General features: G+C 45.2%; 2 protein-coding genes across 5 annotated transcripts in view; one reads left to right on the top strand and one right to left on the bottom strand.

Annotated features, from left to right (window-relative positions):
• INTS9 (integrator complex subunit 9) overlaps nucleotides 1-19,012 on the bottom strand; it is a 71,043-nt gene extending 52,031 nt beyond the window's left edge. The window contains exons 1-6 of one of the 2 annotated variants that reach the window (XM_074154031.1): nucleotides 19,004-19,012; nucleotides 14,791-14,918; nucleotides 10,025-10,085; nucleotides 7,868-7,930; nucleotides 3,799-3,938; nucleotides 2,095-2,181 (exon numbers count right to left, since the gene is read on the bottom strand). In XM_074154031.1, the coding sequence (XP_074010132.1) occupies nucleotides 2,095-2,181; nucleotides 3,799-3,938; nucleotides 7,868-7,930; nucleotides 10,025-10,085; nucleotides 14,791-14,918; nucleotides 19,004-19,012 (488 nt within the window). The remainder of the gene's footprint in view (nucleotides 1-2,094; nucleotides 2,182-3,798; nucleotides 3,939-7,867; nucleotides 7,931-10,024; nucleotides 10,086-14,790; nucleotides 14,919-19,003) is intronic. The other variant, XM_074154032.1, reaches the window with a different exon arrangement.
• Nucleotides 19,013-19,299: 287 nt separating this feature from the next.
• HMBOX1 (homeobox containing 1) overlaps nucleotides 19,300-21,534 on the top strand; it is a 110,310-nt gene continuing 108,075 nt past the window's right edge. The window contains exon 1 of one of the 3 annotated variants that reach the window (XM_074154029.1): nucleotides 19,300-19,634. The gene's annotated coding sequence lies outside the window, so the exon portion shown is untranslated. Of the gene's footprint in view, nucleotides 19,635-20,116; nucleotides 20,156-21,534 lie in introns of those variants that run through there. The other 2 variants (XM_074154027.1, XM_074154028.1) reach the window with 2 other exon arrangements.

Below are 21,534 nucleotides of genomic sequence, written 5' to 3'. Positions count from 1 at the left end.
GTGGATTGGTAGATGTTTGCTCACATGCTGTAATAATCAGTTCCATTCACGCTTGCATGACACTCGTCACCAGGAATCTCAAAACACTTTGCAAACATTAATTAAGTCCCTGCGTACCCGCTATGGCGGATAGGAGCTCTGTTTTACAGCGCAGGGAGCTGAAGGGGGAAACTCAGAGCACAGGTGGGGCACAGTTGGCAAAGGAATTGAGATTTGTCCCCCTGTTCCAGCTCACAGACAACACTGGTTCGTAGCAGTCTGGCAGAGTTTATGATACGTAGACTTATGATACTAAAGAGCTGCAGGGCTCCTAGTTATGGATTGTTATCCCCACTAGCAGAGCATTTCTTTCCTCTGCCAAATCTATATTTGGGCAAGGTGTGCATTTTACTTGTGAAAATCAAGGAACCTGCCGTCTGATCAAGGATCCGCACAACATATGGAATTGTGGCAGTTCTCTGTGCTCTACAGACGTCTCGTACATGGGACACAAGGGATGGTCCCTTCTATCCCCAGCGATGGGCTCTTATATCTTCCTCCCACCCGCCCTGGTACCCCACTACAACAGCCTCGTGATAGCACCGAGGAGGAAGGGTCAATGTTACGGTACTTCCCAAGAAATATAAGACAGAAAAATGTATTTTAAATACCGCTCCAAAAAAACCATTCTAGCCTTCTAAAGTAGTTGAATCAGAACAACGATCACCTCTCTGTGTTCGCCTCCGGAATAGTCAACAGCACACAAAGGGCTAGACAGCACTTTTTCTAAAACACAACCACTAAGAAAGTGACATTAAATGAGCTCCAAGATATATGATCCTCCTTTAAACCCTGCATACAAAACACATGCGGTAGTGTGATGAGAATAATGGCTCCAGTCCTCTCTCTTCACATCACTGTGAGCTTTGGGAGTGGTTCTGCTCAGGCCAGAGGACTCCAAAATTAAAAAAGATCACTATTCTGATGAGAGGATACATCAACCAGCACAAAAGCCTGATCAACTTTATTGTCTTTACTTTTGCTTTACATCTGTGTTTTACTTGCCTTCTTCAGAAGAGTGAGAGTTACAGACTGCTCCTGCGCTCAGCAGGGGAGCACAATGTATATCTAAACATATGGTAATTTGGATTTTTAATTTCTTTGCTTTGTGATATTGGAAAATGTCAAGACTACTTTCATAATGTATGAAATAATTCATTTTCAGTAAACTTTTAAATCAAGCCACATTAATAATTAGGAACAGAAAATGGGAGATCAATTAAAAATGCACAAAGTAGCTTTTAAAAATAACTTTCTAATTAACTGGCCTTATCTTTAATATGTGCTAAAAACAAAACTGTCTCCTCCATAGAACACGTTGTGCGCCTAAAGTTGTTTTTATTTCCAAAGAAAGCATTATCTGCAATTGTAAACTGTATGTATAATTTTTAGATTAGATGAGCTTTCAAAATTTTAGATGTAGAAGATCTCAATTTTGAGCACCTTGTTTTTACATATAGATGAAATAACGGACATGGAGTTTCCAACTAACCTTTTTTATTCTAATTTTAATTTGTTTTTAAGCTTTGATAGAAAGCAAAAAAACCCTCTGTCATCCAAGCGTAAGAGGCTGCAGTCCTGGGAAGAAAGGTAGGACTGCTCTGTGGTTGGTCACCAGTGACTTCCAACAGTTGTGTCTTGACATTCTTAGCATTTCAGCAAACATGAACGTAAATAATTTTAAATTAAAATTATTCCAATACAATATAATTAGGCTTGCTAATTTCAACATTTTTTTATGATGTTAATACAAAAATCTGCTGGTTTTATCTACCATCATGGAGCTAAACTATGTGAGATGAGATCAGGGGAGACTTTTGTGTTACCAAGTCTCCCTCCAAGAATCCAACCTGTGTTCAGAAGACCAACAATCTGCAAACGATTAAGGAAAGAACTGACCCAAGGAGTCACAGCTTTACACCTCTCAGGCTTTTTTTCTGCTTGATGGTAGTAGCAAATCTCAAATGGTGGCGGGTGACCCATCATTACAGTGAATTCTAAACGTTGGGTTCGTGGTTCAGGACAGTGACCCTTTCCCGGGGGCTTGTTCCTTACCTCTGTACCTCCTTGTTCTTCCACATGGAGGCAGACTGAGCCTTTGGCACACGTTCAATGGAATTCACCAGTTCTTCCATGAGAAGTCTGAAAAGACACCGTAACTAAATGAGTATGGCAGCCTTTCATACAGGAGAGAACTTTGTCTCAAATGTTTCCAAAATATCACACGAATTGTAATACTTTTAGGCAGTTTTAAAGAGGGGATCTTCCCACAAAGGCATTGCAGCAATTACCCCTCACCAATCCCACCTGTGTTTTTCCACCGAGTGTTTCAAGCTCAAGTAAGTCCAATTCTGGACTGGTTGCGACAGCAGAGGATCTGGCCCTACTGGGTTACAGGTTATTTGGAAAGTGGCAGGACAAGAGGAACTCCCAAATCTCTCTCCTGCTGCACAAGAGAGAGATATGGAATCTCATATGGATATTTGTCTCATACGGAATGAGACAATATATACGATGACAACTCGTTAGCTGATGCCTGTTTATCACTGAGAGAAGCCAAGCATTTTGCCAGAGTGGACTCTCCTCAAGTACAAATGCACAATACAGCATTTGAGACAGAAAAATACATCAGGCATTAAAAATTGGCACTGTAGATTCCACTGCCCCAAACTAAACAGCATTTTTAATTGCTGTTTAGGTAGGAAGTGACAGACTTAACTGCAGAAGAATGGCATCTGGCATTACTTGGGGAAGGGAGAACCACACCAGTATAATCTCCAACAAGACTATGCTTGTTATCTTCAGCTCTGGGCCAGCAATACCCCAGAGGTCTCCTACCAGTTCATATTTATACAATTCCTTTCTCCTACAAGGGCCTTCAGTTTCTGTTTGTTTTTACACAAAGGGAGAATTACTCTGGCGTGGAAAGTTTGCACAGGACCTTTAATAGACAAAGATTCCTGCCCTGAAGTGCTTACAGAGTAGTTCAGACACCGCAGCCTAATCTGCCTTCTAATTATTGCACATGGCAGCTGTTCTGCATGAGAGAGACACCCAGCACAAGGCCAGTTCGACTTCAGCGAGGGCCAAACCTGCTTATCCATTCAACGGACAACTTTGTAAGAAAAGACTGCCAAATTTGATGACCAACTATTAAGTTTCTGACTGCATTACCAGGTTTTACATTTTCTACTCCAGTCTCGTATTTCTGCTGTTTTTCTTAGCACTTCTCCTTGGATTTCAGAGCTTATGTACCTCAACTGTCATTGGAGATGAGGCCAGCTTAAATTCCCTTCCACGGTGTGGAGGAAAGTGCGATGATACGAATTTCAAATGCTGAAAAACTACAAGGCAATAATCTTAAAGTCATTTATTTTTGAAAAGACTGGTGGTTCCTCTTTTGCTTACGGGGAGCAGAGAAGAGCAGGAGAGATCGTTGATTCATGGTTTTTGAAGGTCTGAAGTTGGCTATGTGGTAATTGCTGCTCAAAGTGTCTCAGTCCACTCAAGATCTACTATCCCACATCTACTGCCTGGACCAACAAAGAGCACCTGCTGTAAATATTGAAGACAGATGGTTCCAGGGGTTGGGAAACATTGAGTTAACACATTTGCAGCACTAAGGACTTGGCTGGTGTTCAGCTACTGCCTAAGAGCCTCTTCGGAACATTAGACACCACTCCTTTACCCATATTGTCCTTTACACCTTTTCCTTAGCGGTGATGAAAGAGGAGTAGAGAATATTAAGGGGCTTTTTACCTGCCAATTTGAACAGTGGGCTCAGTGGCATAGACTGTTCCAGTGAATCCCGTGTACTCCGTGATATAGGGCAACGCCATCATGCAGTGATAGTTGGAGATCAAGATTACATCGACCGTGGAGAGGTCAAGCAGCTCAGTCTGAAAACAGAGGAAAGAGATAAGCGACATGTAACCCTTTCACGCAGTTTAAGCAATGGCAGAAAAACTTCTTGTTCTTTTTTTTTTTTAAAACTTTATACTGCAGGAATGTAATCGGTTTATAAAAAAATGGGGGGAGGGTCACGTCCATTCTATGATTCTTTGTCTCAGCTGTTGCAAAGATTAATGTTTCCTTTAAATTAACAACACTTATTTAAAAAGCCCCCTAAAATGATTTCCTTCTCAAATCTGAAAAGGGAACCATGTCCTGGGTTTGTCTGTCTTTCATGTAATGAAATGGCTGCTGCTACGAGAGGCCCGATGATTACACCTTTATCAAAGAACCGATGACTGTGCTTCCTTCGGGCAACACTACACAGACACCAGAACTTCCGCAGCAGCAACTTAGCAGGGTGTCCCCTATTTTTGATGTGACACATGGTCCCATACCCCAGGAGAGCAAGAGAGATGAATGTAGGTTGTATTTATTCATATGCTTAAAATAATTCTCATATTTTCCCAAGCTAACTGCTTGGCATCTTGATCATTCACATTTTCTACAGCAGGAGATTAAGCTCATTCATAGGATACAACAAAACAGACGGGTGGGTCCAATTTGTTTTGATGTGACAGTTAAGACAGCAGTTCAGAGAGTGAAAGAAGACTTCAAACATTGTTAAAGGAATTTTAATTAGAAATATTTACTGGTAATGCTGTAACACAAATGGTGTCAAGTCAGAAATTTACAAGATATATGACCTCTAACTCAGTTATTATAGAGCAGCTAATGGAATTCAACACTCATCAAGCACATATTATCTGATTACAAGGCTTGGTCCAGCAATTTGAATAAAAAAGGCAAGAAAGTAGGTCACTCGGCTTTTCAGAGGGCTGACACAGTGCTCTGGTGACAAGCTGCTTAACTCACAGCTAAGCGTTCATGGTTTCAATCCATGATCACAGCTAATGTTGGAGGCTCGATCTCCAAGCTGAGTACAGTAGGTGAAACACCATCCTGGGATTCATGACAGGGCACCCTTTTATCTTGCTAAGCTGGACAGGCAGAAGTACACTCACTGCGCGGCATCAAAGAGCCTGCTGTCACCAGCTCCCACCCAGCCGGTCATTCATCATAGAATCACAGAATGGTTTGGGCTGGAAGGCACCTTAAAGATCATCCAGTTCAACCCCCCTGCCCTGGGCAGGGACACCTCCCATAGACCAGGTTGCTCAAAGCCCCCTCCAACCTGGCCTTGAACCCCTCCAGGGATGGGGCAGCCACAGCTTCTCTGGGCAACCTGGGCCAGGCTCTCACCACCCTCACACCAAAGAAGTTCTCCCTCACATCTCATCTCCATCTCCCCTCTTTCAGTGTCAAACCCTTCCCCCTCGTTCTAGGGCTCCCCTCCCTCATCAAGAGTCCCTCCCCATCTCTCCTGGAGCCCCTTGAGGGACTGGAAGGCTGCTATAAGGTCTCCCCGGAGCCTTCTCTTCTCCAGGCTGAAACCCCCCAACTCTCCCAGCCTGTCCTCATAGCAGAGGGGCTCCAGCCCTCTGATCATTTTTGTGGCCCTCCACTGGAACCATTCCAACAGGTCCATGTCCTTTCTGTGCTGAGGACTCCAGAGCTAGATGCAGTACTCCAGGTGGGGTCCCATGGTGTGGTTTTTAGCTCTATTCAGACTGTACAGAATCAAATGGCGATTCAGAACCAGAATCAAACTCGGGACTCAGCCCTGAGCTGAAGCCCAGCCCGGTGAACCATCAGGACACACACTACCACTTTCCAAGCTGAACCATCCCACCTCTCAGCACCCCAGAAGCATTTACTGAAACAATGAAAAGGGTGTCAAAAACAAAACAAAGTAAAATCTTCCCTGGGACTTGCAGCAATCTCACTAAACATGCCCATGAACCAAAGAGGTTTAAAATTGTTTCCTGAATGTGAAGTGAGAGAGACCAGCAGGTTGCCAAGCGAAGAGAGGGCTGCACCCTGCACTCTGACATGTGGAAGTGTACTCTGCTGCTGAGGCAGCCTTTTATCACCTTGTGGCTTCTGGATTACGTTCAAAACTTGGCTTTCTTCAGCAATGGTGTTCCTGGAAGTGATACTGAGATCCTCAAACTAACTGCTTTTGCAGACAAGTTTCTTCAAAAGAAGTGGCATGGAAGGAGACAAAGAAAAAGATGAAGCCTCTTTCACACAAGCTCCTTCTTATACTGTGCTGCCAAACACCAGCAACATTTCTACTCTGCCGTGACATCTGAACTCTCCTCCAGACAGGGGAGCCTGCGGAGCGAGAGATGCGAGCTGTGTATCACTAGCAGATCTGTTCCTCAAGCTCACGGAGAAGACTTGGCATCTCATGGGAACTTTGGGAACCAAGGCATTTGAGAGGCCATTTGTAAAGTCCCTGCAATGGTGACGTGCAGCTGGTTGCTGCCTTCTAGTTGGAAAACAGAGTTAGATTCAGTGATGACAGCGCTATAATGAAGCGGCAACTCGCCATCATATTTAGAGCTATTTTCCAGCCCAACAACGTAACCAGAAAGCTGAGCTGAAGCACCCTAAACCCCAGTAGATTATCATTCTGCTGCACGGCCTTAATTCCAAAGGGAATCCAGAACATAAACTCCATTCTTCCCAAGATCTGGGACATAATGGCACTTTCTAGGCACACAGGTGCTTCCTACATCCCTCTCTTCCACAGGACAGTAACCACAAAGCACAAAAGAACCCAGAATTACTAGGTTGGGGTTTTTTTGTGATCGTATTATATCCATTCCTGTTGAGGAAAACAAGCAATGACATGCAGATCTGTTGATATCACTTGCCAAAACTAGTACCAGAGCTGCCAATTTCCTTCGAAGAACAAGGATGACAAGAGTCAGAAGCTGCAAGAGGTGAGTTTCACGGAATGATCAGATAGAAACACTATTGCCAGAACCCTAGCAATGTGACAACAACCTTCCAGGGGTGTTTTGTGCTTCCTGTCAACAAGGTCAGGCAGAAAGGAAAAAAAAAAAAAATCACTGCCCAAAAGCAATTGTCTCTGTCTTTGAAAGACAGAGAAAACATCCCAACATGAAATGAAAGAACTGATGTTATCACAGTCCGAACACAGCTGAGGAAAGAGGATACTGTTCCCAGACTATTCACCATCATTCACTCCCACCACTGCTCAGCTTTTTACTTCTTCAGCTCTCCTACACACACCATTAATCTGATCGGTCAGGTAAACCCAGTTAATTCAAACATTTTCAATAGTCTTGCTTTCTTTTTTTTTTTTTTTGTTTTTAAACCCAGGTATTCCTGAAAAAAAAACCAGTTTGAGAAGCAGCCACTTGCAGTTATGGCAGTGGATGCGAAGGTTCTTCCCTCAAAGAGGCAAGTGATGAATATCTGAGAAGGCAGCGAAACTTTTTCACCTAAATTTGCTGCTGGCAGAGCAGCACGTCTGACTGCAGCCCAGCAGAATCCAACGGTGGTTTAACCACGGGGTCGGCTCCCCAGGGGAGCTCCACCAGGCAGGTCACACATCTGCGGTTAGAGACAAGCAGCTTTCGCCGTCTTCGTTCACCACCCTTATCTACATCAGCACATGTATCCTGTCATAATCGAGTCCAGCTCAGTTATATTGTCTTAGGACAGCCCCTAAAAAGGGACAGTCAAGTCTTATTCTTCTGTGAGATATTGATCTGCTCAAGGAGACCTTCCAGATCTCCCAAAACCATTGCTGAAAGGGGCTGTTTCCATCCTTTTTCCAGGGCCATAGATACTAAAGGCACCGTAACAACACAGAGGTTTCGGTAGTATTAATTACTGAGTAGTAATACATTAGCATCAATCTGATAATAATTAATTAGCAAGTTTCTTCCACACGATTGAATGGAGTCAGATTTTTCAGCAAGGCTTTGGACAAACTCACCTCTGGTAAACAGAACTCGGGCACAGAGTCTACGAACACATGGCCAGAGCACTCCTTCAGCTCCTGTAAGAAAAGCACAACAATGGAGAAGACACGAAAATACAAAGCAATATTACTCAAATGAAGCAGATTTTGCACTTTTAAAACCTTTTCTTTATCACAGGTAATTTCCAGCCCGTTACTACATTATGTTTATCCCCCTTCTAGACACAATTTGATACAAAACCTTCTCTGTCTTATTAGGAGCAGAATAAAATCTTTAGCCCCTGTCTCAGAGCATTTAATGAAACAACTTCTGGGGATCTAAGCTCCACGTGGCACTTTTTGTCAGATTTATCTCTACTGGATTTCTAATTCTCTATTGTCTTGCTCTTTTTTCAAGGCTGACATCAGCAATCTTTGTCACATGAAAAGTCATATTCTTCAGGATTGTGTATGGAACAAAAATATTCCCAACTCTAGTTCTAACACACCCCACAGGTTACCTGTCACCCACTCTGCCTTCTCTCCTGGATGCTTCTCTTCTTGTCCCAAAGCAAGTGGTCTCAGCCAGCTTCAGACTGACAGAATTAAAGATTGAATCCAATTCTTAATAATTACAGTGCACCTGCCAACTAATAACGAATGAGCAATTACATCTAGTGGCAGAAGTCTCCTAACCTCATCTCAAGGGAGTTCAAAATGATTAAAACTAGATCGCAGCAAATTTCAATGCCTCTCCAGGACTTCAGTTTTATAACTGTCATCTGCAGAGTGCTATAACAGGAATGTCCACCCGACATGATAAAACATCCCCCTTTGACACCTTCCCTTGCCTTTTTCCAGCATGGGTCAAAGAATTTACCATTCCAAGCAGTTACAATGGTCAAGGTGAAGGCAAGAGATGCTGCCTTTGAATTTTTAACACATGATTTCCATCGACGCTGTGCAAGTTTGAAGATTTCTCCTGAGCACACACTGCAGCAGCAGTGCCACAAAAATGTAAATACATCCCATATAAAAATAGATATTCTTTGGACAGAATGGAGCCCAAAGCTCTGAGACCAAGGCTGGGGTACAGGAGAAACAAATTCCAGGGAATTCAAACTGGGCAGCTCCATTCCTGTGGCTGAGCCTCTGTAGCTCTGCAACTGCCGGTTAGCATGTGCTTTGAATAGAGTTGTTACTATTTTACTAACAGAAATGCTGCCTATACAGTTTCTTTTGTCTCCAACGAGAAGAAAAATCAGGTCTTTAATCTATGATCTTCAGCTCCCTTGCCTGGAAAAATCAGATCAATCCGTTTTGTCCACCTCAAAGTCCCCTACAAAAGCAACTATTATTACTGTTTTCCTTTAATGTTCACATAGTCAGAGAACAGTCTATTAAAACAGCATTTTCTCTACTGATACCTATCGCTGCACACATTTGAAATGTATCTGCCTATTTTACTAACATCTGACATATTTTTGTGCTCATTGTTCCCCTATGGCAGATCAAGCTGGATGCTGCAGTGCCTAGTTTTGGTTGAAGCCCCAGATAAATTTTGCCTACAAAACTAATGTAATGAAAAGGGGGGAAAAAAGAAAAATTCTGTGTCTCTCATGTAGCCGAGTAAGTCCTGTGTCTTAGAATTAGGAGGCTGGAGATAATATCCTCCCTGCTACGTCCAGCAGCAGAGCACATGTTGATTTCAGAGGCCAAAGACACGCTTTTCCTCTATAAGAGACCTCCCATGGGGAAACCATTCCCTTTCTCATAGTTCTCCTGCCTAAAAAAAGGGTACGATACCAACTTCATTTTTAAGCATGCTACGAAGCTTTAGTGTCAGAAAAGTGAGACTGTTGAATAAAAGGCACTCTAAGAATGCAAAGCGCTATTATTTATGGAGCTCCATGAAACAAGAAAATATTCATACTGGCGATTTCTGCATTTTAAGAGGATTTTTTAAAAAGCTAGGCTACCTCTGAAGACTGAAAGCCTCAGAGTTGCTATTAGCATTTTGTTTCAAAACGTTCTGCTCTCCAAGGACACCACAGCTGGTAAGGGTACACAGAGAAACCTTCGCGATGAGTCAGCATGGAAGTATTGTTCCTGCAGTGCCAGCTCCTAACCTCTCAGGTAGCTTTTGTGCTAGAAAAAATTTTTGCAAGAAAATTTTAACCATCAGTATAGTACCTTGTCCAGAAATGTGCTTCCATCTTTCAAAACCCAACCAGGAAGTTTGGACAGCCTGGGGCTGCGGAAAGAGAACAAAAAATATTGCAATATGAATTATATCATTATCAGTGGCTGAGCACAGACCTTCTATTTGGTGTCACACAGCAAAAGAACACGATTTCTGTCTCAGGGAACTAACAATCTCAATAAAACAGACAGACAGTTTCACTGTGTCTAAGTGTTCACTGAAATGACTTTTACAAATCATGATTATGACACTTATAAGTAAAAAGAATATGAGGACGATGCAAGCAGGGAGTTTGATTTTAGTCATTTACAGTGAGAATTTCAAAAAGGTTCAGCGCTGCTTGCATTGCCCCGTGGTGAAACTGGCTGCATAAACAGAAGTTAGGGCAGCAAGAAACTCTAGGCCTGAAAGAATACAAAAGCACCATAGAACTGCTCTGGGACAGGAGACGACAGACAAATGTTCCCATTAGTAACAGCAGGGAAGGACCGATGCTCTGGACTAAGGCATTTATAGACACAGAGGTTGAGATTTTATATGCACATAAACCATGGTTTCATGCTCAGGTCTCCCCGTGAAGACCCACACCAAGAGCTGTAGAGTGCATTTACCTGGGTGGGAAGGACATCGGGGCAAGGAGGTTTTGCCGTGAACTGCATGTTTTTAGGTGGCAGGTCTGCTACCAGGCAGCAACGACAGGGCCTTTTTTTAACTGTTTCAGAAGCTAATAAGGAAACTTCAAGGTGGACACTGCAATCCTGAGTTTACAGTAGTAATTGCTGCAGCATTTCTTGCTACCATTAAGTGAGGGACTTATTCATACTTCGCAGTGACATTTGATTTTTGTGTGAGCCTACAACTTAGCTTTAAAACCACTGCCTGCCCAGATTCAACCATATCTACAGAAATGCAAAGAAGAAAAAGTTGAGGAAACAAGAGAACTGAACCCACCTGGAATCAAGCCCTGCAACAACCTCAAATTTGGAGAAAGAACTTTAGAGCTTGATTGCAATGAAATCTGCAAGTGTTGCGCCCTAAGCTCTACAGACAGGCGTGCTTATGTGCTGTAAGGGCTTTCAGATTCAAGTTCTTGGAAAGAGGAAGTGATTCAAGGGCTCAGAGGAATGCTGTGTTCAGACTAACATCAATATAAAAGAACAAATCCTAACTGGCATTCCAGAAAGTCACAAGGAAGGGAAAAAAGGGGAAATCTAAGACTCAGGGAGTGAAGACAGAAGGGAAGAGGTGAGAGCAGAAGGATACGTCATTGAGAAGCTAGAGAATTGCAACCCCCCCTTTGAGGATAAAGACTAAGTCTGATGGTTCAAAAGCACAACTTAAGAGCAATATTTTGGAGACTGAGAGGGCTGAGTGAAATTGGTGCAGAGAGACTAAAAGAGCTACAAAAAAGCAGGGAAAAAGCAAGAACAAACCAAATTATATGATACACAACAACTTTGACAGATAAGGGAGGAGAGGACAGAAGCCTTGGTTGGAAGGGACATCTGGACGTCTGATGTCTCAAAGCCAGCACGAGATCAGGTCAGCCACAGCTTTGTCCAGATGCGTCTTGTAAATCCCTGGAGCGTGACATTCTAGAGCCTCTCTGGGGATGGGTGAGAGTGCTAAGAAAAACTACATTACTGGGAGGCTAATGTCCAACCTGAGCCTCTCAAGACACAATTTTTGGCCATCACCCCCTTATTTTATCTGTCACACTTGAAAAGATTGGCTGTGTTATCTTTGTAACTTCTTTTGAAGCAGGTGGAGGTGGCTATTAGCTCTTCTCTTGCCTCCTCTCTGCCAGACTGAACAAACCCAGCGCCCTCAGTCTCTTCATGGAGTCACGGACTCCAGGTTGTGACGATCTTGGAGCCCCGTGAACACCCTCTACAGTTTCTCAGTGCCCCAATTCAACTGGGAACCCAAACCTGGATCCATTTGTGGTTTCACCAGCACAAGACAGAGCAGAATAAACTTTCCTATATATGCTTGCCCTACTCCCCGTAATTTAGCGTAGCACACAGTTTGCTTTGTTCATGATGAAAGAGCACTATTGACTCGTACTAAACCTGGCATCCACTGAAGAGTATACAGTCTTCTCAAATTAGCAGATAGGTCTTGTATGTGGGTGAAAGTGGAATAAGCAACACAGGACAGAAAGGACTCTTTACCTTGAAGGCAAGAAGTAACACAGCTCCTGCCGACATAGTTTTGACATTGTAATAGAGTGATTGATTAATCCAAAATAGCTAGAACTGTCCCATAAATAATGTGAGCAAGTGTGTCATGGCTAGACAGGAAAGGTTAAGAGCTTCCCATATGTTCATTTTACCGCTTTGCATTTGACTTTGGCACAGAGGAGAAAATTCCAGTTGACAAACCTCCTCTAAAGTACATGAATTGGCATAAAGTGTTTGGGAACTGCAGGTACTTTGCACATGCTCTGTGGGCTGGTGAGAACAAGGACTGCCATTTTCAGGACAAGGTGTAATCTAAATACCTTCTGACCGGCTTTTTTTGAAGAGCAAAGAACTTTAAAAAATGTCCAGTCCCTTTAATGACACAAACACTACAGCACTTTCCTCTCTTAGAGATTAAAGCACAGGCTCTCAAAGTGTTTGCTCAAGGAGGGTCCCATGCCAGGTACGACACGGGATTTAGCTGCACAGCAAAGATCCGCTGTAACATCATACCTTTGTGCTCCACAGAGGTAAAAATTAGGGCACCTTTGCAGACCACAGAGTGAAACTTGTAGAACCCAAGCGGCTCATGGATCATACTTTGGGTATGAAGTGGTTTGAAGACAGCAGAGAAAAGCACAGCTCCTCTGTGGTCAAGGGTTCACATGGGTCTATCTCAGCCGAACTGCAAGAAGCAGCACATGTGGTTCTGAGAGGACACACAGCTGGTAATAACCTAACATCTGTTCAAATTCTTGCGCTGCTGCATGCTTCAGTCCTTCTTGTAGTCTCTCACCTGGAAACTGATGATAATGTCAGCTCTCTATCACCTGGCCATGTTATGTCGATAATACACTTTTGAACTTCAGAGGTATTTTGACATCATGGTAATGGAGAACCTGCTGTGTAACGGTACAATATTAATACTATAGAGAGATAAGGACTTTTTAGTGGCAGCCACGTTCGTCCTCAAGTTTTTAACTCATTTTCACAAATCCCTGCAGGACATCTGTTTTGTAGAGTACTGAAGAGATCAATTACTTGCCCAAGTCCATGTGCTTAGGACAATCCTTGCTGTAAGGGGTGTTCAATCACCTCGCAGACAGGATTGATTGGATTTAAATCCAACTGTTTGCTCCGATTCCACTGGGCCATCAGGGGTCAAATCTGACATCCTTTCTTATTGAGTTTGAGTCATTTTAGTGCAGACATTCTGGAGGTACTTGGGGAATTCCAGGTTGTGACCTGCAATTTCGTTGTTCGTTCCCAGGGTCTGCTATCAGCAGCCAAAGCTGGCGTATCCCTAGGGAGCGCTGGTGCCTGCCCGCAGTTCTAAAGAACCTCTTAAGCCTTTGTTCACTCATCTAATTTTGCTGCTTGCTCCTCTCTCAATTGCCTTTTTCTTTAGGGGGTGAGAGAAAGCAAACGCAAGGCAATTCTGTCTCTACCTGGGTTTCCCAAATTTTCTGGATCCCTTCAAAATCTACTACTGCCCCTAAATGCTGTAGTTAGCAATTGTATTAGGGAATAGAACAAAACTTGACTATCACACTGATCCATCTTAAGGCCTCTGTTGCTTACTTTACAGCAGATCTTGAACTCCATGTTCTTGCAGAACAATGCATACATTATCTATTCTTTTCCTCTCCAAAAAAAACCAACAACCAAATCATAGGAAGTGCTGGACAAACTGCTTTATCCTCACTAGGTCACTCAGGAAACTCCCTTTCCCAATCATATTCTCCCCCTCTCAATCAACCTTCCCCTGAACCCAGAACATTCCTCACTTGTTTCCTCACGGATCAAAGTCACTAAATGGCTTTTGTGAAAACTCCTACTGCTTCCCGTCACCAAGAGTTATTCATTCCCACCTTCCAAACCCCTCATTTTGTAATTTACTCCATTTATGCAAGACATAAGTCACCCTAACTGAATATCCAAATTAATCTAAAAACCTGGGAAAATATGACTTTGTAGTTAGGACACAGAAGGAGCTGTCTTGATCTCAGGATTCTCTTCTAGACTCCACTTTTATTTCACTGCCATTCCATTCCCATGCCTGGCTGCACTGCCCTTTTATTTATTTATTTTTTAAAAGGGAACAATTATGCCATCAAGTCAACTAATAAGGACTGTTAAGTGCTATTTTTCTTTGCATTAGCCCGTGCTCTGAAGAAAAGCCTGAGAAGCTGGTGGTTAAACTGTACTTGCTGGGCTCCACACACTCCATCTCAGTTACCCATTTATCTCATCTTGCATGAAGAAGCCAGAAAGATGACAGATATGTGACCTCACTTGTGCTGAGCAGTTGCAGCAATACTTTACTGAAGCTTAGAATAAATTATCTAGAAAAACCAATCAATAAATCCATAAAATGTCTTCCGTCTACTGAGCCAAAGGACGTTATTTTGATAAAGAGAATTTTTAAGTGAACAAAGTCTATTTATGATATGAGATGATGCTGTTCATTTGTACTCATCCCCTCCCTCCTTCCAATACACCATTTCATGCAGAGCACTCACCCTGCAGCCCAAGGCGGCACAGACTAAGTGCTCGCAGGCCGCAGAACATACCTCTGAACCAGTGGCATCGGGAGGAAATTGAGGGTAGACGTCATATCCAGTCCACAGTCCAACATGATGGTGGTGGATTTGAACTTGAGTACATTGCATGGTAAGGTTGGATGTCCTGACAGGCAGTACTGAAAGAAAAATATGAGGATGAGTTACCTACTCATGACCTTTACCAACAGGAGCCCCCTTGAAAACTTATTTTTAAACACGTAGTTTCATGCACACTAGAACACAACCTGATTTCCTATGAATCCATGACTCGCAGCTGTGTGTCTTCATTGAGATTTCCCCGTGTCAGGGCATTAAGGGGCAAGATTTTCTTCAGACAAGTTTTTCTGATCACAAGAGTTGAGAGAATGTCATAGCTCCTCTCTCCAACTTAGGACACATGTAGAATCTCTTTTTTCTAACAACAGTAAACCAGCTTCCTTAAAACAGTCCTGCTGGCAAAACTTGGATGAAATTGCCAGCAGATTTGAAAATTCCTTGGGGTGGAAAAGGAGGAAGAGAATCCCTGCAGGAACAGGGACTGTATTTCCTTAAGAAACCAGCCTAAACAACTCAGTAAGATGCAGCCCACACCTTCCGTGGCTGCTTGGCACGGATCAGCAGAGGAGGCTGTACAAGTGCACAGCAGCTCTGGGGCATGCTCTCACCTGCTTTTTGTCTTGCTAAACGCAAACAGGAAACGCCAGGGAATGGACAACCATATCTGAATGGAAGGGTTTGTGTACTGAGAAATCCCAAATGTTTTCCAAGCTTAATGAGCCAGTGAGCAGGTTATGTACAGGGGCACTTGAGCATCATTGAGATGCAGTCACCTCTTGTATGGAGAGCAGCAAACATTTAACAAGGCACAGGAGCAGCTGAAGCTTTGAATAAGAAGAGAAGGGAATAAAAATGCCAGCTTTAAAATGTGGGATTAGAAACGTAAATGTCTGAATAGAGTGTGGCCACCTTCTTCAGAAACACTCTTCAGAAGAGTTTTTCTCTTCTTTGATGATGGATCCTGATGGTCCTTCAGGGACCTCGAGATTTCGCATCTCAAATACAAGTTTTTGCATCTCGGAAGTCTGGGCATCTGGCAGCACAGCAAAGCTCAGGTGGTCAAACCTCAGCTTATATATTCAAGTTTTGGTCAACTAAGATGAAAAACATCATTTGCTTGACCATGCGCTGCACCAAACACAGACTCAGACATTCTAACACATTTATACCTTATGCTTGCTTTCTGTACTTTGCTCCACGAAGGGGAAAGAAAGTAGATTAATCATTTTATTTTCTGCCTCTGCTCACAATATGTTAACACGGGACTGCAATTGTCCGGATTAACAACTCCCAAGGAGACTATTTACATACGTTCATCAAAAACCTGTTTAAAATTATATTTAAATATTAAACAGCTTCTAAGCCCCAAATATTAAATTAGTAGTATCACAAAGACTTTTGTTTTAAATCCACAAAGCCTTAATTATTAAGGAGCAACATTACATTTTGCCTGCTGTTAGCAAAATTTTTAAAAAAAGAGGTGAAAGGCCAAGCTGGTGAAAAAGTGAGTATACAAGTAAGGAATTCAGTTGTTTTATTCACCAATTTAAAAAATGCACGTGAAATTAAGCTCTCACCAGACCAGAACTTTGACAACTGAAGCTATAAATCCAAGTAAATAAAAAGAAATGAAGGAAAAAAGATCTAAACTAGTTTTGTGGCTTTTAAACGATCCGTAATTAAAAAAAAAAGCAATGAAATATCACCACTTCTATCAGCAAAACACTTTCTTGCTTTTTTTTTAGAAATCATGAATAGGATCGTGACCCTGAAATCTACGAGCTAACTGGAAAAATCTTCCTTTTTTCTTCTTTAAAAGCATCTAAAATAATCTATATCTGTGGCTGTCATGCTGTGGTAAATGGATTCCTGCGAGTCAATGGACTCTTTCTATCAGACTCAAGTACAGTGACTTAAAAGGAAAAAAAAAAAGGCAACTCATACATGCTATACAGGTGACATTTCTGGGCCTGTTAGAATTTCAGATTAGGAATCCAAAAATTGGAGTGTTTGCACTATATATGTCTCTATACGCACCATAAACGTGGCAATTTCCACCCAGTTCATACTTGTTACTGTTTAAAACAGATCCAAACATCTCATTCACTAATATTCCTGACCGGACTAAAATGCAAGTTTCTTTTTCTCTAAGATTTATTTCCTTCCATCTTTATTTCCTTATGGCTAAAGGCTGGTGCAGCTAACACAGGGGGTGCCCTATCTCCTAATTAAAACATAGTCATGTAAAAACATCACAAAACCTACAAAAGACCCACAATGTGCCCACCTCAGCTCACAACCTTCTTGTCATGCTTTGCAAACTGGATGAAAGTTTGGCAGAGTTGGGCACAAAGAGATGAAGATGAGGGGCTAATTCTAGATACCGAGGCCCCCGTAGAGGCAGGTTCTCAGCAGACATCTGGTTGGTGCTGAGCGCTCGCCAGCCCGGAGCGTCTCTGGTGATCTCATGGATGGCAATGTGACAGGGAAAAGAGATGATGTCTCATGTTAGCAGCTCCAAAACATTCAAAATTTGACAGATTAAAGCCAGTGCTTTGAATTCCAACTGAAGCCAACCAATACTGCAGTGCATTCTCCCAGTATTACTATCACACGTTAGCTTAAAAGCTAGGGGGAAATTCACAACTGGAGTTGCCTGGACCAAAGCACACTGGAATTTGTGGAAGTTTGACATTTTCACTGGATTCTGAATCAGGTCTGGAGGCCTGAATCTCTATCTCGTTCTTCCAAATTCAGCCCAAATAGATGAGAAAAGAGGATGAAATATCATCCACTCCTCCTCCCACAACCCCGAGATTCAGCCACATTTCCAAATACAAGATGAAGAATCTGGGTTCATGATCCCCAGTCTCCAAATCTGTACGTGGGTCTAATGCTACAGTGCAGATTTCAGACAGCTTGTGTTACCCTTCCGTTTCTCTACCTCTGTGCAAGACTCAACACATAACAAAAAACTCTGCATTTCCACTATGGTCTTCATTTAAAGATTTCTTAGTTTGATTTCCCCTCCTGCATTGTATTAGCCTCTACCATCATGTCTGGAAGTGCTTAGCTTTGCAGTTTGTCCCACTGGTAGTATTCATCCCCAGAGAGAGACGTAATCGCATGTGTAAGGTTATGCAGGATCAAGCTCTTCGGCCACCTGCCTACCCAATTAACTTTACACAGTTACAACACAGATAGCAATTTACTAGGAGTGTCAAAACAAGCCCAGAATCCAAGTTATTCACTTCTGTGAAGCTTCCTGAAGACAAACTGCCCAGTCTCAAAACTGAGAGACGATCTCACGTTTAACAACAGCGTAACTTCAGGTTAAACAAATCAAAGGTTATGCTCAGGTATTTTGAAAGCTGCTTTGGTTTTCATCTCTAAAGAATTGCCGCACATGATGTCAAACAGGGAAATCCTGCCCCGGAAAATGAAGTAGTGGCTGAACCCAAGGTCCCTGGGAAACGTAAATAATTGAAAAGGAAGATCTAGTGAGGAAAGCAATAATATGGATAATGTATCTACTGATAACCTTTAGATCAGAACCAACAGATCTGTCAGAAGCATTGCACACCCTGAACAAAGCCACTTCAGGCTGGTTTTCTTATTAGTAATTAACCGTATTAACATCAGACTGCCGAAGGGAAACGATTTTATGATGAACCACGGGGATTTATTAATATTCCTAGAGCAACCCGGCAGCAGTCACACGTGCAATGGGGTAGCCCACGGAGAGACTCGTGGTGAAGGGTGGGAAGGCGGAGAAACGCCTCCATCTCCTCCTTCTCCTGAATCCCACCGGGGAACGGGGGGCAGCCTAAAGACAGCCGCCAGCCCGGGCCTGTGCCCCATCCCACAGACGGTGATCAACCTCCACCCGCCCTGGCCTCCGTCCCCTCAGCCGGCAGCTCCCCACTGACCGTTTAACGGAGGGGGACGGAGGCCGGGGAGCTGCCAGCTGAGGGGAACAGGGTGGCCTCCCCTCGGCCCCGGCTCCCCTCAGGGCCGCTCCCCTCAGGGCCTCAGTTTCCCCTCACGCCCGGCGGGGCTGAGGCCACCACAGCCAAGGGGCGATCCGGGGAGCCCCCCTCCGCCACCGAGAGGGGATCAGGCCGAAGCCCCCCCGTTCCCTCCCCTCACAGCCCCACACACTCACCAGCTTCATGCTTCACCCGGCTCTATTTAGTGGGACAATCCTGCTCCCCCCCGCCACCAACCACTTTGACCCCACGGCATCATGGGACTTGTAGTCCCACCGCCTTCCCCTCCGCCCAGGATGAAGTCATGTCCCGGGCTATGCCGGGAGTTGTAGTCCGCCCCCCGCGCTTCGCCCCGCCGACGTGCCGCGCTGCCGAGGCATGCTGGGAGTTGTAGTCCCGGCGCCGCGGCTCTCCCCGTCACCCTGGGGAGGGGGGGAACTACAAGTCCCAGGGTCTCACAGCGGCGGCAGGTGGGAGCTTGGATGTTGATATCAACATGGCGCTTGTCAGACAGACAAAGGCAGTCAGTCTGGTGTGATTGAGCCAAAAAAAAAAAAAAAAAAAAAGAGGGGGCGAGCAGGGAGGAGGGAGCGGCGGGAGCAGAGCCGGGCGGGGAGGGGGTCCTTCTCCTGGGGGGGGCTGGCGAGGGGGGCTCGGCGGCCGAGGGGTTTCTTCCCCCCCCGCCATTGTTCTCGTCCCTCCGCGCCCCCCTTCATCTCCCCTCAGGCTGGGGCGGGGGCGGGCGGGGGGACCCCCCCCAGCTCCTGCCGTTACATGGTGAGGTGGAGGCGCCGCCAGCACCCAGAGGTGAGTGTGGGGAGGAGGGGAGGGAATGGCGGGGCGGAGGGGGGGGGGGGGGATGGGGGAGGACGAGAGCGGGGCTTGTGAGGGGAGAGGGCGGGCGGGTGGGTGGGCTGGAGGGAGGGAGGGGGAGCAGGAAGGGGGTCCCCCCCTCAGCCGGCACCGCGGGGGAGTTGAGCCCAGCCGGAGACGCGGGATTCCTCGCAGCGCGGGATGTGCGTGAGGAAAAGGGGGGAGTTTGGGGAGGGGGGGGGGGGAACCGGGGCCGGGCAGGGGCAGCCCCTCAGCCCGAGTTGGAGCCGGCGCTTCGGGTGGCTCCGCGTATCCCCCCCCGGAGCCGGGGAGGAGGAGGAGGAGGAGGAGGAGGACGGTGTCCCCGGGAGGCGGCTGCGGGAGGGCAGGGCAGCCTCTGGGTTTTAAAGAAGAGCCCTCCATCGTTCTTCCTGCCGTTTATTTATTTATTCTTATTTATTTCCCACCCCTCTCCCGGGTGCGGGGAGGTGACGGACTCCTGCCCCTCAGCCTGGGTGGGTGCTGCTTATTTTCTTTTCTTTTTTAAAATTTTTGTGGTGTTATGGTTTTCGCCGCGGAGTTTGAGGCTGGGGGCTGGTGCGAGCCCCTCTCCCTGTCCCCAGGACCCCCGGGGGCGGAGGGGGGGGCTGCCCCGGCCCGGTAGTTTGGCCGGGGAAGGCGGAGGAAGGAGGCTCCGACCGGGCGGGGATGGAGCCCGGTACGCCCCGAGGATCGCGCCCGGCATCGAGCCCCCCTCGCCGGGGCCGTGCCGGGGAGCTCCCCCCTGGCTGGGGAATGAAGGGGGGCGGGAGGGCACTGAGCCTTTTTTAGGGGAGCCCCGGTGCTTTGCGCCTACGGAGGTGATGGGTGGGGAGGGAGAGGGGTGCCCCGAACCGCGCTGGCTCGGGGGGCTCGGGGAGGCTGCGAGAAGGGGGCGATCTGTTGCAGCTCCCGGGGCTTGAGAGGAGGGTTTTTCGGGGAGGGCGAAAAGGGTGTCTTGTTGCTGGAGAGTTTTAAACACGGGAATGGGTGGGGGTGGAGGAGGACCCGGAGGGAAGTCATTCCCAAAATGTGCGAGGAGAGCTTGGGTGGGGTGTCATGGGCTTGTTTATTTCGTACTTCTTGAGAGATGGGGAGGGAAGGGGTAAACGCTGTCGTATCTGTGCCTGGGATCTTTGGATTTTTTTTTTTATTTTTTTTTTTTTGGAAGAACAGAGTGTTTGACCCCAGGACCGGCTGGAGGAAGCGGCAGGGAATGCCGCTGGACTGTTTTGCTGTGCTTCGGGGTTAAAACAAAACAAGAGGCGAGTGGTTTTTAGGTGCAAAATACACATGCGAGACAGACCGAGCCGAGTTCTTCAACCTCCGTTTTGGCTGATGGGTGGGTTTTTGTTTTTTTTTTTTCCTTGGTTGTTCTAAGAGCGTCTCTTGGTATGTTTGCAGAGCACTTCTCCGGAAAGCATTTTTCTTTTCCTTTGCGATAGGTCTGAAAAAGCCTTGGTCGTGTGTGCTGTTTTTCCCAGTCCCTTCGTGTTAGGGACAAAAAAAAAAAAAAAAAAAAAAAGCCCTTTTATTTTTTTTGGGTGTGGGGAGGGAAGAAGGAAGAGGAAATGAAGACTGTAAGCATGTTTGTCTGGGGAGTCGGGTATATCTCAATTTGTTCTCCGGCTCAAGTAACACTGGGAGTACAGATAAGTGGCTTTTAAGTACAGAATGTATATGAACAAAAGCTGGAAAGATTTAAACTTTGTAGGGAGGAAAGTGTTAAGCTGATGGCCAGGGCAGGCGTTCGAGAGCAGATCTGTTAGACGCTCGCTACGTGTCCCTGCTTCAAACTAATGGGGATGGAGGAAAAGGAAACTGGTGGGGGGAAGAAAAAAAAACAAAACAAAAC

Source organism: Numenius arquata, chromosome 9 (assembly GCF_964106895.1).
Source record: "Numenius arquata chromosome 9, bNumArq3.hap1.1, whole genome shotgun sequence".
NCBI classification, from domain to species: domain Eukaryota; kingdom Metazoa; phylum Chordata; class Aves; order Charadriiformes; family Scolopacidae; genus Numenius; species Numenius arquata.
The sequence above is the reverse complement of the archived record's forward strand: the minus strand, read 5'-3'. Positions and strand labels throughout refer to the sequence as shown.